The sequence below is a fragment of the Triturus cristatus genome, chromosome 4_1, assembly GCF_964204655.1.
Source record: "Triturus cristatus chromosome 4_1, aTriCri1.1, whole genome shotgun sequence".
NCBI classification, from domain to species: Eukaryota; Metazoa; Chordata; class Amphibia; order Caudata; family Salamandridae; genus Triturus; species Triturus cristatus.
The window spans coordinates 1,191,710,625-1,191,726,684 of record NC_140585.1 but is presented as its reverse complement, the minus strand read 5'-3'; the positions used below and the strand labels follow the sequence as shown (position 1 = coordinate 1,191,726,684).

At 41.4% G+C, this 16,060-nt stretch overlaps 1 protein-coding gene across 3 annotated transcripts in view; it reads left to right on the top strand.

Annotated features, from left to right (window-relative positions):
• The window catches only part of TRIR (telomerase RNA component interacting RNase), a 76,501-nt gene that overhangs the window by 27,779 nt on the left and 32,662 nt on the right, over window positions 1–16,060 (top strand). The window contains exons 2-3 of one of the 3 annotated variants that reach the window (XM_085654465.1): window positions 3,868–3,945; window positions 5,655–5,777. The exons of 1 other annotated variant lie outside the window; for it this stretch is intronic. In XM_085654465.1, the coding sequence (XP_085510591.1) occupies window positions 3,868–3,945; window positions 5,655–5,660 (84 nt within the window). In that variant the 3' untranslated portion in view covers window positions 5,661–5,777. Of the gene's footprint in view, window positions 1–3,867; window positions 3,946–5,654; window positions 5,778–16,060 lie in introns of those variants that run through there. One more of the 3 variants, XM_085654463.1, reaches the window with a different exon arrangement.

The following is a 16,060-nucleotide window of genomic DNA, read 5'->3' as shown; positions in this document are numbered from 1 at the left end:
CACCCTGCCACCCCAGTATAGACCTGGCCATATGCAAATCAGTCTTGACCCTGTGCCTCATGGGAATAGGCCAGTCTGCACTGCCAAGTCCTCCCTAGACCAGAAACAAGCATCCTAGGACAGGTTTCGGGCTTTCACCCCTCATCAGCCAGTGTGTCTGTTGCAATATACATTATCAGCCATGGTTTTCTTTTCATCTGAACTTCTACGCTTAGATGTGGTCAAAATATATATTATTTTTATATTGTGGTAACTGTTATGTTGACTGTGTCATTGGGGTTTCTTATAGACCACAACTATTTTAGAACTCAATAAGAAATATATATATTTTTTTAAAGTCCATCTGCCTAAATGAGTTTGACAAGCTAACAGAAGAAAAACCTAGAGTGTAAGGATTCTCTGAGGTTCTGGTGATTGTCATGGTTATCATAAGTTTCCCTGCCAGGTGATGGGTTTAGCAGCTGACATGAGTATAGCTACCCAGAAATCTGCTGTTTTGGTTTGAGTGGCTAGCAGAGATACAGATTTGAAGCCCCTCACGAGAAGTTACGGTAAACATTTTCCAGGTGGGAAGCTGATAAAGGCTTACTCTTCTGTCGAAACCTCCAACTCTGGCTGTCCTGATGATATCGTGGTCACTAAAACTGAGAGCAAGAAAGTTGTGAAAGGTAGTATGGTAATCTGTCTAGACAGTGCTGTAACATCGTCCGTCGCCATACCTTGCCCCTGAGGTCCTGATTCTTTCAAAATTAGTTTGGAGGGTCCAGTCCAGGTTGCAGTTCTCTCTGGTGCCATAAAAAGCTAAGTGCCAATAGAAATGACAATGCCATTTATTTAGGGATAAAAAAATAATGAGCAATACCAATAGCTCTACCTATAATATTGCCGAGACCATTGCATTGTAAATGCTTGTTTTCTCTAGAGACTCGGCTCTTCTGTCTTTCATATAAAAAAAACATCTGCACGAGTCTCATGATGGCCATGCACTGACTATTTCAGTTCTTGTGTAAATCTAAATCTTTGCCCAATGAATATGCCTCTGGCACCTTCTCTTTTTTAAATGGTCTATCACCTTTTTGATCTATGAACTATCTTGTACTACTTTTCAGGTTCCTATTGCAATTTTGGAAAATGTAGTAAATCTATAAAGACCATCTCTTGGCCAAGGCACATTCACTTGATTCCCTCTATGTACTTCTTAGTGGGAATTCTGAAACTGTCGATATTTCGGAATCACTAGTTGTCCCTTTCTTACCTGACTTTGAAATGTTTTTTTTTTTTAGTACCGCCTTTCGTCCACATTTTATCTGTTTTTTGTTGGATCACTCCATTCTTTCGTCTTTAATTAAATCTTTAATGTGAGATTTTAGGATTATTAAACCTAATTCCTTCATTTTCTCATTTGTAATTTTTCCTCCCACTTTTCATTTTACTGCTATCTACTTAAGTCATCAGCCTATTCTTCGAGATTGTCATGTTTCGTTTGCAAATCTAGCTGCTGCTTTGATCAAATACCTCATTTCATCAATATTGTATGTCAGTCTGTTTGAATCAACTGTTCCTTGTATAATTTCCTCTCATTTAGTCTTTAAAAGCCCAAATTAACTCCATCAGAGGTTTAATTGTAGCAGTGGCAGGTCAGTTGGAGCTAGAGCAAGCACCTGTATCTCCACTAGTACTCAGCAGTGCTGTCATTGCAGTCTCAGATTGGCCACTAACTATTTTCCTCACAGGTGTAGTTGGTCTCTGTGCTTGTACACCCGCACTATCTCCAGCTGCACTGTATCTGGTTCTACAGCAGGACTCTGTCCTTGTCTTTGTACTCCAATGGAATATGGACGTCTAGAATTCTGAAGGTCATTTAAGGTTATCCTCCTCATCTGAGACTTAATTTTGTTTCCCTTGATATCCCTCATAAATTGTTTTCTCTTGGACTATTGCAGGAATATCTCTCAATCCCTCCATCATATGTCAGTATGACTTGCTTTCAAGCCATTGTCTAAATGAACACTTTACCTGCGTCCACTTTTTCTTTCTCTCCTTCTGTGTAGCCATCAGATTTCATTTATTCAATGTCTCACACCTACCTTTAGGTAACTGCTTTCTGTCATTCATAGACTGGCTCAGGAAATTTGAGCTTTTTAATGTTAATGGTACCCTCTAAAGGAAACTGCAATTATCAGAAGACATGTATTCATGCCATTCAGAAATCTAGGTGCACATATAGAACCCATTGTCTGTCTTTTTAGATACAGGAGTTTGCACGGCAGGCAATTTTTGACTCAGTGGAAGGTACGCTAGAAGCTTTTGTTTTTTTTTTAAGACACCATTCATTATTTTTGCTCAAACAATGTGGAAATCGTACAGAATAAGCTACCAAACAGCAACCACATAGTAGCTCTACTAAAGGTCAACTAATCATAGCTTGGACCAATCGGCCACAGCAAAACTTCTGTTAATAGGCAAAGAGTTGCAGAGCGTTTCAATTAACTTACACTAAATAAGCAAAAATAAACCTGCCCGCTCAACAAATAGGAGAACATTTAGGATAAGACATATCTTACAAGCCATCAAGCAAGAGCAGTTCTAATTGAACACAGTTCACACTAAGGAGATCCCTGCCCCGCTGAAGTCCGCCCTGGATTAGAGTACTTACTCCTGTGCACTTGGAAGCAAAGGTCACCAACCTAGATTAAGAACACAAACTCCTAGAAAGGAAAATGTGTTAATTCAGTAAACCTGGATTGCGAAGATTCAGATAACCAAAACAAGAACAGACTAAACCTTTTTGATGCAAAAAGAAATATTACTTCAAGACAACAGTAATCAAACTACCAGTTGAACACAATCGACATTTAATATCTGCTTCACATACATCCTAACAATTTCTCTCTGTGCAAAACTCGACAAATCAATACCCCCGTCAGAAACAATTAGTCCCCAGTATCATTCTGCCCTGTTCATACTTGAAATCCAAATCGTTCAGGAACAGCACTACAAGTTGGGTTCTCTTCAAAATGCTTTATATTACTAGAGCGGCTTACCCTTGGATATTTAAATCCAGATTTTTGTTCACGAGATTGTTGCATGTCCCAACGTATATCTCGTCAAAGTGTAAGATCTACACCCTGGTCAATCAGTGTGATCTATACAGCTTTTAGGATATAATTGTTGGGCCAATAGAAGGACCATGGGAATGTTGGATTGTGACCGAGATGGGAAATGTTTGCAGAGAGCAAAATAACGAAACAGTGGAAATAAACCTGTACATCTCAGCTTTAATGCATGCCGCAGAGTTTGAGAGGAGAGAAGTGGGCAGAAGTCGAAACAATGTTACTAACAGAGGTGACTTCCATTTTAGAAAAGTTGATATATGTACCTAATTTGTGACCCAGTTGACAGATAGCAGGAAAAACTCTTTTCCGCACGTTATAGAGAATGTTTCAAAAGTATAAGTATCGTATCAATGTATACATGTGGAATAAAGTGCAAAAATACATTCCACATGTTAATGATGCACTAAAATATAAATCCACAAAAGTCTTCCACAGGGGCTAGGAATGGGGGAACAGGTACTAGTTTAGGGGGGGGGGGGGCAGAGGGGTTATGGTTCCTTTAAATTCAGTATCTCCCGCTAAGTATCGTTTGGCGGTGCTAAACTCTGGTTGAATTGTTATTGTCTGCCATACTTGATTCTGAGTGTATGCTTAGTACTGCATTGTATCCGTGAATGTGATAGTAAATGCCTAACCACGTGCAGTATACTCTAACGGAAGTAATCCCTGTTCCATTATATAGTGGGCCACAGTGCCATTGCAGCTGCCAGGGCTCGTATAACGGTTGCAGTCTTCTATTCCCCTAACCCAGGTGGGCAAACGGAGAGGTGGCACCAAGCTAGCCCTCAAGACTGGAATAGTTGCGAAGAAGCAAAAGACCGAGGATGAGGTAAGCGGCCTTTTATTTCCCTTTCTTAAGTAACTGAAAGTTCTCTAGTTGCATAGACTAAAATGCAATTTACATTAGACGCTTAGCAGAAGATTTTGATGGCAGTTTATTGCATGCATGTTGCTATTTCCAGTTGTAGAATTGAAGTATTTTCTCGATTGTGGAATTAGTTGACTGTCAACCATTGAGTGGGATTCCAGGGGAGCATCCTTCTAATACCAGAGCTGCCCGTCCTATATTAAAGTATACCAAAAAGTGATGGGTAGAAAGCTTGGATTAATCTCAGCCACTGGTAATTACCCAGGGCTGCATTCCAAGCCATCGTTCTTTTGCACGCCATATCACCTCAGTTAGGACCTAGCTATTTGCAAATCAGTCTTGACCCTGCTCCAATTGAAGTAGCCCAGGCCTAACTGCTGAACCAGGTCCTCCTTTAACCAGAACACAAGTAGCCCAGTTATGGGCTCCAGTGACTCTGTGCACAGGACCCACGTCTGGGTATACCTATCCTTCTTTGGTCGACACTAAAGTATACAAAAAAGTGCGGGATGGAATGCTTGAAGTATTCTCAGCCACTGGTAATTACTCGGGGCTACATCCTATTGTTAAATTGCACACAATTTCATATCAGTTTGAACCCAGCGATATGAAAATCAGTCTTGACCCTGCACTAATTGGAACAGTCCAGCCCTTGCTGCCTCGCTGTCCTATCCTAAAAGCAGTCTTGCTGGAGCAGTTGTTCCTCTGCCGCGCCTGCTGCAGGTTATACACCCCAGTGCGCCTGAACATCTTCCATGAAGACGACCTCTCCCTCCGAAGCACTGAGTGGAAAAGATAGATAAGAGTATAGGTGGATATACTGCTGACTGAATCTTTGCTACGGGCCTTTCTTGAACTGCTTGACGAGTGAGCTTTGTACAGATACTTTTTATGGGCTGAAAGTCAGAAGCTGCACGAAGCTCAGTCTGCTGCACCAATACCAGTGTTACACAAACTGGGTCACAAGTCGATTTTTAGTGTCACGAAAGTCCAAGCCACAACATGAAGATGTCTTTAAAATCTAAATTTATCTCGTCACGTTTGCTGCTCTTCAAAGACAGAGGTCAAGTGTTAGGCTAAGTCTTTTGATAATAGCTACTTTGTATTTTTTTTTTTTTTAATTGGGGACTGGTGTTCACACTCATTCCACTTTCTAGTTAGAAAGTAAAGTGAATGGTGTGACAATCTTGTTGAGTTGTAGGTCATGCGAAAATAGACTGAAAGATGTCATTTTTTTGTAACACATCTGTGGGGTTGTCTCTTTGGACTTGCATGAGATGTCTAGGAGTACTCTTGGTTACATATGGCTTTGAATTGTGACTTCACCTTGGACTATGGCTGAATCCTTACTTGATGATTCGAGTGCTGCTATTTCCATCTGGACTAAATGGTGGATATGAACATAGGCCCCACTAGGGCTTCCACCCTCTGACTTATTGGTATTTGAAGCAAGTATCCCAACAATACACATTAACCATTAACTCGCTGTTCTATCTAGCCTCAGGTGTTAATAATCACCACTGTACTATTGATTCATGTTTTTTTTGTTTTTCCCAGAGTTTTATATAGCGCAAACTAGACGCGAAGATATCATGTATCAGAGCGCTTTACTTAGCACCAGTTTCGTTACACAACGACACATTCATTTTTATTTTTATTTTATTTTCTAGGCATAGGGAGATTAAGTGATTTTCCCAGAATCACAGGATGTTGAGCGTTGTTGCCGAGGCTCGAACCCAGTTCCTCAGCTTCGACGTCGACCGCTCTAGCCACAAGGTTACATCCTCTCCCCTTCCAGGCAAAATATAAGTTGTCCTGAAGATGATCCCACAATGCAAAGGGATCGAAATGTTGTTGACCCACACTCTGACCTGCTAGACCATGTATAAACTTCCCTTTGGGTACAGAAGTACTTTGTTCTTGTAATTTGTGACACTAATGTTGCATGATTGCCGTTAACCCTCTGCTCTTTGCCTGTGTGTTTTTTGTTTTCTGTTTTTAACACTTGTTTTGGATTACCCCTGCGGTTGTACATTGTCTAATTTGTCTTTTACTTTGAAAATAGTCTGCCTTATTGTCACTGGAACAACATCTGGGAATTCTTTTTTCTCCCAAAGTATTATGTTCACTTTTAACTGCTTAGGGACCGCAGCTCCCTTTACTATTTTTTGTAATGCACAGCGAAAAACTTAAATACCTGTAAACGAACTGCATCCGGTTAGCATTTAGGAAAGCAAAAAGTAAGCATGTTTCTTGTTATTTTGAAGTAGGGTGGAAACAAAGTTAATAGGATCAATCAAGACACTCAATTGGGCCATTCACCAACTATAATCTCTCAAACCCATTTCCACACTGTGTGCAATATAGTTTTATCAGTATTACCGTATGCACGTTTAGTGGCCATTTCAGTGGAAAATGTGCTGTCTGTGGTGAGCTACCACGCGCTGCATTAGCTACATTAAAAAATCTCCTTCCTCGCCCATTAAAGCTACGTGACTCGGGAATAAAAAATGGGTCATGGTTTTAAAAACTGAGAAGCAGTGACCTGTAGGCAGTGAGGGATAAAATGGCGAGGAGAAAACTAATGGCGAAAGGAGATCGAAATAAAGAGCAAACGGCAGCATTGAAATATGAGTTAAGAACATAAATACTTACAAAGAGAATACGGAAGAAAAGCTATGGAAGTGTGAGCAAAGAGGATATAACCGGTATAACAAACATCTGCAGAAAATGCAAGGTTGGGAGATGAAAGGTGATATACAGTGTAGACGACTGAGGGCAGTACTAGACATGTCAAAAATGAAAGAAATGATTGAAAGGTAAAATGGACATGGGGGTAATTGAGCTAAGAGGTTGCAGCAGCTGCCAGAGGTTTAGTCCTGGTCTATTCTGCAAGCTAAAAATGTGCGATGCCGCTTGAGAATATGTACCTGTTGCAGAGATTCGTTTATACTTAGATTACTGGTTCCCTTCCTTTTGAGATTGTATAGTTAGTAAGCTGACCACAGACGGCTGAATAGCCTATTCATCCCTGTCTGATAACTGTGCGTACATGCCCCTACTGCAGAGGTTTGTTTATTCTGCAGAGCAAAGACTATAGTCCCATAAAGAAAGCACAGTTAATGCATCTCTCAAACTGGCCAGTAAACCTAGAACTCGCAGGTTACAATCCTAATGGTATAAATCAGTGAGTCCGTGCATCTAATGGAGGGGTGTGTGTAGCTTTGTCACCGCATCTGATCCTAGCCTGGAAGCCCCTCCCAGCACTGCAGTGACAGTGTGAGTTCTACATCAGAAGAGGCCCATCATTTAAAAAGAAGAAACCGAAATGGTTAAGAAATTGAAATATCTTGGTGGAAATTGTGCACGTTTTGCACCAAGGGCCAGGTCCTGTTCTGACCACTCTATGCCCATTTCCTGTATAACTTCCCGCAAATCTTGACCCTTTTCAATGTTGCCTATGATGTCCTTTGCCTTGACTTCGCCAGTCAGCTGTACACCGGATGATTGGTTATATTTCCCGAGGAAGAACCTACTTCGGTCTGAATTCCACAGAGAACACAACTATATATACTGCAAATCTCTAGTTTAAACGTGAGGAAAAGTTTATTTAAAAAAATAACAATTTAAACAGATTAATGTGGAAAGGAAAAGAGGGCAAGTTCGTTTTGAAAAATTGATGACAGTTTAATAAACTATGGAAGTTTGAAGCTTTTTCACTACAACCCAACCAGTAATTTTTTGACCAGTTTAAAATAAAGCGAAAATGTGCATCTGCGTTGCGTGGTGGAGTTACGTGGTCCCTGACCAGAGTGTGTGTGTATATATATATATATATATATATATATATATATAATATAGCCAAACCCCCAATACCTCTCAGCAACCCATCAAGTTCACGACCAAAACATCGTCTACCAAGACCTCATTGACACACTTCAAACCCAAATCGACCTTTAATCCTATCGCTCTGCATGACTCCATTGATGCATTTCATGAGGCAGTCACTACCAAGATCAAAAGGCTCAACAAGACCACCCTGATGGCCAAGAGACGATACAATGAGAGAGAAATTAAGTACAACAATCTCATGACTAAACTCAAACTTAATAAAGAAACTGTGATTCGAAACAGCGATAAAGGAGGCAACATAGTCCTATTAACACAGGAAGACTACAAAAATGAAGCGTTCAGACAATTGAATGACAGAGAATGTTACAGCCGTACGAACACGGCCCATCTCAAATCAACATACCAGGAATACTATAACAAACTCGCTGGTTGGAGGAAAAGAGAACTCATCAGTGAAGATGAACTTACATTTTTTAGAAAAGACAATCCCACAACTCCATCTATTTATTTTATTCCTAAGGTGCACAAAGACATTGTCAACCCGCCGGGAAGACCAATCATCACCGCAAAAGAAGGCCTTCTAGAGAATACATCCATTTATGTTGATTACTTCCTTCAGGATTTTGTAAAGAAACTGCCATCGTATGTTCGCGACACCAGTGACTTTCTAAGGAAAATTCAGGGATTCATATGGCAAAAAGACTACCTCATGCTGGCTCTTGATGTTTCCTCGTTGTATACCAGTATCCAACACTCAGATGGTATCAACGCAACCAAATTCTTTCTTGCACAGCGTGAAGTTGAATATCTGTCGCACAATGACATGCTGATATCTATGATTGAGTTTTGCCTCACAAACAACATTTTTATGTTTAACAACTTGTTATTCCAACAGACTAGAGGTGTAGCCATGGGGGCCAGCTTTTCCCCCAGTTACGCTTGTCTTCACATGGGCTGGTGGGAAGAGCTGGTCCTCAACAAAGAGTACCAACAGGTTATGGAGAACAATATTATGATATGGCTTCGCTACATCGATGATTTATTTGTGATCTGGAAGGGCAACATAGAAGGGGCACTAGAGTTTGTTGACAACTTAAACTGTAACCATCTCAATCTACACTTCACGGTCAATGTCAGTGATACTACAGTCAACTTTTTGGACACACAAATATATGTGCACAATGATAAACTAGAGACTCGATTATACAGGAAAGAAACAGCAGGCAACTCTATCTTACACGCTCAGAGTTCCCACCCCCAGCACCTTATAAAGAGCATACCATATGGAGAAATGCTCAGTTTAAAGCGAGTATGTAGCAACAGCACTGACCTCAGGATTGCCCAAGAATCCAGCAAAAGTAGATTTCTTGATAGAGGTTACCAACTTAAAACCATTGAATCTGCCATATGCAAAACGGCAAGCATGGACAGAAACACTCTTCTCCAAGACAAACGCATTTCAACACACCTAGAGACCATAGACACCACTAACAACACGAAACCCAAAGAAGACTTTCGCCTAATCATGAGCTTTAGCAAACACAGGGCCATACATAAGATCGTGCAAACATGCTGGCCTTTAGTCTTGTGTGACCCGGTAATTGGACCCCTGCTACCGCAGAGGGTGTCCATTACTTATAGTAAGGCTCCATCTATGAGGGACTGTTTGGTGTCGACTGACCCAGAAATCATGGAAAAAACCTCGTGGTTGCAAACACACAAAGGTTTTTTCAGATGTAGAACATGCAAAGCATGTATTCACGGGATCAACACATTAACTTACACCACCCCCTTTTGTCAAACTGAATTCAAAATTACCAAACTTCTGACATGCAAAACCGAATTTGCCGTTTATGTTTTGATATGCCCCTGCAAACTACATTACATTGGGAGTACTAAACTCCAGGTTCATAAGCGCATTCTTCAACACCTACGCGCAATCTCTAATGAAGACAGTACATATCCTGTGGCTAGACATTTTAAGAAATTCCATCAATCCAACAACAAAGGTCTCAATTACTTTGTAATTGATGCTATACCTCCCAGTAGAAGAGGTGGAGACCGAGAATACAAACTTAGAAAACTCGAGACAAGATATATATTACTTCTTGACACCAAGCACCCGAATGGCTTGAATGTGACTGAAGATCTGTACACGTGCCTGTAGAACCATTGGTCATTGGTGTCCCTCCATCAGTTAACAACCTTACATGTTAGCCACAGAACGACTCACACATATTTTCTATTGATATATTATCATAATTATTTTTTATAGGTTACAGACACTGTAATTTTACTTGTTTTACGGTAGAATTTTAACCTGTCCAATTCTTATAAAGTTACCATTTTCTTCTTTGAGATCTTAATACATATATTTATATATTTATTCTTGCTATTTTGCACATCTCTTATACCTTCCACGCCTTTTTCGTGTGGTTATGTATCTAGGTACCTTACAGGTTTCTATTTGACATGATATTTACATGACAAATGTATACAGTCTCTCCAACCTCATGGACATTTTTGTCCTCTGTCTCACTATACACTAGACATCTATGTGTGTATATAGTGGTTATTATATGTGAGTCCTCAAACTTTTGCTCTGATTCTGTGATAGGCACACACTATGGGGATACCATGCCATCTAACTCGCGGGTTTCAAACTAGGGCACCTACCCTCTTACGATTTAGATGGGAATCACACCCACATTTAGAAGGAGCATCTGATCGTATTTTATGGTGGTTTGAGTCGTCCTTTTTTATCTTGTCCGTGTTTTAAGTTTGATGTTGTCTGATAGGACCCATTCTTAGCACGTGATTGCCAATCTGTATTTTACATTGATTGTGAGGCTGATATTCTATGTACTGACCCATGTGATATATTCGATATCTTTCATACACTATGAACTCTGTCTATCATATGCTGGCTATTTCCATTTTTGATGTTGAGCTTGGACTGTCTCTTAACAAGATGAGTATGTTAATGCCAACTTACAGGTTTGTTTTTAATCTTTAATTCTCAACGTTCAATGTTACACTGTTATTTGCACTAAACATACAGTTTACCCCCAGCGGATTGATAACTTGTGAGCATACGCTGATGTATATTTCTTCTATGTCTATCTATTTCCAGACCACGTGGGGTATGACGTATGTATGCACGGTCACTTTAAATATATGCACTTTACGATACCATGTTGAGTGAACAAGGCTCTTTCGAGCCGAAACGCGTATCGACGACTCTTGGAATAATAAACACTGCAAGCACTCACTTCGGGTCTGTGTCCATCCTTTGGTTCTCCTTCATTGGAGCCGTGCTGGAAGAAAGTGATATATATATATATATATATATATATATATATATATATATATATATATATATATATATATATATATATATATATATATATATATATATATATAATCTACTGGCGGTCGCCAGTAGATAATATATATATATATATATATATATTATCTACTGGCGGTCGCCAGTAGATAGTTATAGTTGGGACCGTGTTTCCATAGGAAATCCGCAACATTCTATTTGGAATAACTTTGGTGCCGGTCGACGAATCCTCGCGAAATTTTCAAAACTAATGGGGCGCTACGCTCCGCTCCTACCCTGAAAGTCTCGGGGGGGATTCGTCAAGCGGGGGCTGAGAAAAAAGGGGAGTCCCAAAACGCGTTTTCCCCATGCATTTTCCCATAGGACCTTTAGTCCGCTACAGCCCGAACGGCTGAACAGAATTACTTGAAATTGGGCAGAGAGGTAGTCCTCAGTTCAAGGATGTGCCTTTTGTAGGTCTGGTGTAAATCTGTTCAGTAGGTCCTGAGACAATAGCATTTAAATCAATATATATATATCTGTAAGCGCGCTCTGTGCGCTTACCGTACGCGTACGGTGCCGTGCGCGAGCTCAATTCTGATTGGTGGTTACATGACTGTAAACATTAGAATCGGTCGAAATCAGGAAGTGTCGGCCGCCATTTTCTGTCTCTCGCACTGAGAAACAAAGGTGGGGAACGTGAAAAGGGGGCAACGAAGAGAGTTGCAGACCCCCTAGTGTTTGTCAGGGGGTCCAAGAAGGACCCAAAAGTATGAAAAATACATTTAATAATTTTAAAAAAAAATCGCGGAGTGCGCTTACGGTAAGCTTACCGTACGCGCACGGGAAAAAAAAATAAAGAAGTAACAATCACATTTATTAAATAAATTAAAGGACCCACAAGGGAGAAAAAAACAAATGTTACTGTGTAAAAAAAAGGCGAGGCGCGCACGGCATGGACTGCGCAACGTGGGCGCTCGGTGCGCGAAGCGCACAGAGTGCCCACAGCGCGAGCATGGTGCGCGAAGCGCACCGTGCGCGCAGGGTGTGCGCACAGTGAAAAACCAGAAAAAAAAAAATAAATACATAACTTAGCATTTCAAAAAACGTACAAATTCACTGAAAAAACCATAGGTTTCACACACGTTATAGTTAGCTGTACATTTCACTCGTAAAAAACCAATGAAATTCCACGTTAGTTAGATCAGGTAACTATAACTTGCGCGACCGCAATCCACAATGTGTAATTTCACATGTCATCATTGATGTCATGAGTGATGTCACGGACCATGTCATGAGTGATGTAATATGTGACGTTATCAGCAGTTTATTGTGGGCGCGCAAGTTATAGTTACCTGATCTAACTAGAACGTGGAATTTCATTGGTTTTTTACGAGTGAAATGTACAGCTAACTATAACATGTGTGAAACCTATGGTTTTTTTAAGTGAATATATATATATATATATATATATATATATATATATATATATAATCTCATAACCTCACGAGAGACTCATGTCAGCATGACCAGAATTAAGGCTATTTCATAAGCAGTGTTCCTTTTAATAAGAGCAGTTATGTCAGATAGCACTGTAGATACTGACCCGAGGATGGTGCCTTGGATCCTGGGGGCATGCTGATGCTAGTCATGCATCGTCATGGGGCATTATGGTCAGTGGCTCGAACATCATGATTTACGTAAAGGGACGATTTGGACACTGGCCTAGGAATAGTGCTTTACATAATGGGGCTTTGAGGATACTGGTGTCTTTTAGAAGTGGAGGCTAATCATGCAGGATATTGCTTTAATATTAGTGCTTCTTAGTAACTGGCTATGGAGCTATGTATTCTAGGGCACTGCTGGCCGAACTATGATGCTTTACAAAAGTCACTGAAATATTTAATTAAGTTCTGAGAAACTGCCTGCAAAATAGTTTCCTTTATAGCTAGATTTTTTTTATAATATGTGCTTTGTTTAGCCCAATTTTTTTCTGTTTCTGTGGTGTGTAGGAATATGCCTCTGCGATGTGGAAAAAGTTTGGCTCTGTAGCCTCTGCCAGCCCTGCTTACTAATATTTACTCGACATGCATTTTGCTGGTCTATTAATGTGATTGGGGTTAAAAAAAATAATAATCATTGAACACATTTGAGTATTTTGACATCTTTGTCTCAGTATCTGCCTTGCTTTTGTCGCACAGTGGTATTGTTGAAGCAAGTAGGAATTTAAAATATACTTATCTAGCATGCTACACTGGGAAGGTGTCTAGATGGTTAAAGATGTCAGTTGAACCCACAAATACCCATGTTCCAGCGGCTGTCAGTTTGGTGAAGCTGCTGTGCAATAGGTTAGGTTTTGTGACACATTCATTTATGATCTTTTTCCTGCTTAGGTTGACGTTTCCGCCTTATGCTCTCCAGTAGAGGGCAAAACTCTTTTTTTTTTTTTTTTTTTTTAATGTAATAGCTGACTGTATACCTTGATTAAATCTCGGATAAATTGCTGGAAAGTATGGACCTTATTGAGGATTAGGCACCCTAGTTTGAATAGAATTTTAGATGATCCCGGCATCGCAACACGCTTAAGTTTGTTTAGGTAGCACGATTCTGTTTCTTTAGGACGCCCCACACCCGGCTTGTATTGATTCAGTTTTTAAGGCCCTCTCTAGTTATGGCACAAGTTTCTGTTCCAGTCCTTTGTGAATGGAACACACGCCACATCTACCATGATTTACCAACTCTGTATCAAGATCCCGGGTGTAAGTTTCATAGGAGAGAGCATTGAAATCCTCAACATCGAAAAGCTGAACCCCTTTTTCGGTCTCGCCTAGTGTTGCAGTGCATGCGCTGCTCGCTTTGCGAGGCATGCTGTATTAGGGTATTTTTTAGAAGTGCTGTGGAAGCCCTGCCCATATTTTTCATTGGCTGTCATCATCGTCCATGGTAAATGCTGGCTTCCGATTGATAATGAGGCTTCCTAGTCCCTCCTTGTTACTGCCCTTTCTCCTTTTGGGACCGCCCATCAGGACTGGATCGTTTACTTGCGGCGTTACACTGTCGGTAAGCACTATTTTGTCACAATTGCGACATTTTTTTTTTATTTTTTTGTTCGTCGCAGTTAACACGCAATGCGACGCTCTGGGGCAGCTGTGTTGAAAAGCTGTTGCCGATAAGCTATCTCTGCTTGAGGATCGGCTTGTTTTCATTTGCGGGGTGAATGTGGGCGATTTAGTTTTCTCTGAGGAGGCATGCGAGGTTTGTCGCACATGGAAGAGACACTGGTCTAATTTTTCGTATATTAATCATACATTGATGGCATGGTGATTTTATTGAGGCAAACAAGAGGGTATGTAAATGGAGCGAAATCCTTTACCTCCTGCACAAGCCTGCCCCCTAGCTCTTTCTTCTAGCAACAGGTAGGCAGGTACAAGGCTAACCGCCCCCCACCCCCGAGGCCTATCACCCCTGAGAGCCAACTGCTGGAGTCTGTCCCCCCCCCCCCCCCCCCCCCCTTGCTTACCTCTCCTTGCCTTCAAATGGATCCCGTGCCCCCTCCCGCTTCCTGGAGCATGCAAGGTCTGAGGCTGCAAGAGGCACAGGCAGACAGGACAGGTACCAATTTCTAATGGTTTTATGGTGGGCGGAGGAGTGCGGTCCAGGGTCGGAGAACAAGAAGCGGTTCAAAGATACTTCATTCCTGCTCGGTCACCCAGGGCAGTCACGCAGGACAATTAGGGGGTAAGGTTGCACCAAACTACTAGGCCTCATGAAAGCTCTCCGAGCAGTCTGCCTTTAATGCACTTTATGGCACCTGGGATCCTTCCATCTCGCGAACGTGCAAATTATTTACCTCACTAATTTACTCAGTCCTCACCATACACGGGCTTAATCTCGCCCATTGTGGTCTTAAACCCCCCCCATATCCATAACGTGGCCTCCAGACCGCAGACCACCCTCAAGGTGCATTGGCAAGCACCCTCCCTCCTCGCAAAACTTAGACTCCAGCAGAGCCTACTTTGACAATAGAATACAGAGACCGAAAAGAAGATGGGGGGGGGGGGGAATTCCCTCACTGACCCCTCATCGTCCCACAAATCATTTGTATTTCTGACCAACATTATCATGTGCAAGTTGCAGTACATGATCAAATTATAGCAGAAATTATATTGCCTAGCTGAAGAAAAGTTGAATGTGTTTGTGTGTGTTTTAAAGACGGGAGGGCTGAGGTGGACCACTGAGGGTAGGTAGGGGAATCACCATGTTGTGTGGGTGAGCACCATTCCCGGGCAGAGGAGGTGGCGATTGAGTCCTTTGAAGGCACTAGAAGGGGCCTGAAAGAGCAAGTGGGCAGGTCAAGGTGAGGCCCCTTGGCAGAACCTGCTAGGATTTGGCGTTCAAAGGTGGTGGGGACTTGATCACCAATCCGTGGTCAACACATCCACTGCATCCCTTCCCCACATAAAATCTGCAATTGTGTGGCACTAGTCTTCAGATCTGTTCACTGTAAAGATACTACCCACCCACGCCACAATAGTTAGACCTAAAAAGGGCATAGTTTAATGGGTAAGGGCAAGAAGCCAAGGGGTACTTGGGGAGGGGTATATGCTGTGCTCTCCCATGACCTTTCCTTTACAGCCTACTGGTACCATATTGTCACAGGCAGACACCAGTGGAATATAGGGACGGCTGGAACTAGTGTTAGCACTTTTCTTCGTACAAATCTGGAGCCCATAAAGCACTATCTGATGAACGGAAGTTCACAACTAAGGCTAGTCATTAAGTAAATAACATTAAATAACGCATAGATATCACCAATAACACCTTCACATGTTTATAGTGGCCCTCTCACAGAAGGGAGTGCTAAATGATATACTTTTCCCAGGAAGTTGTATAAACTTA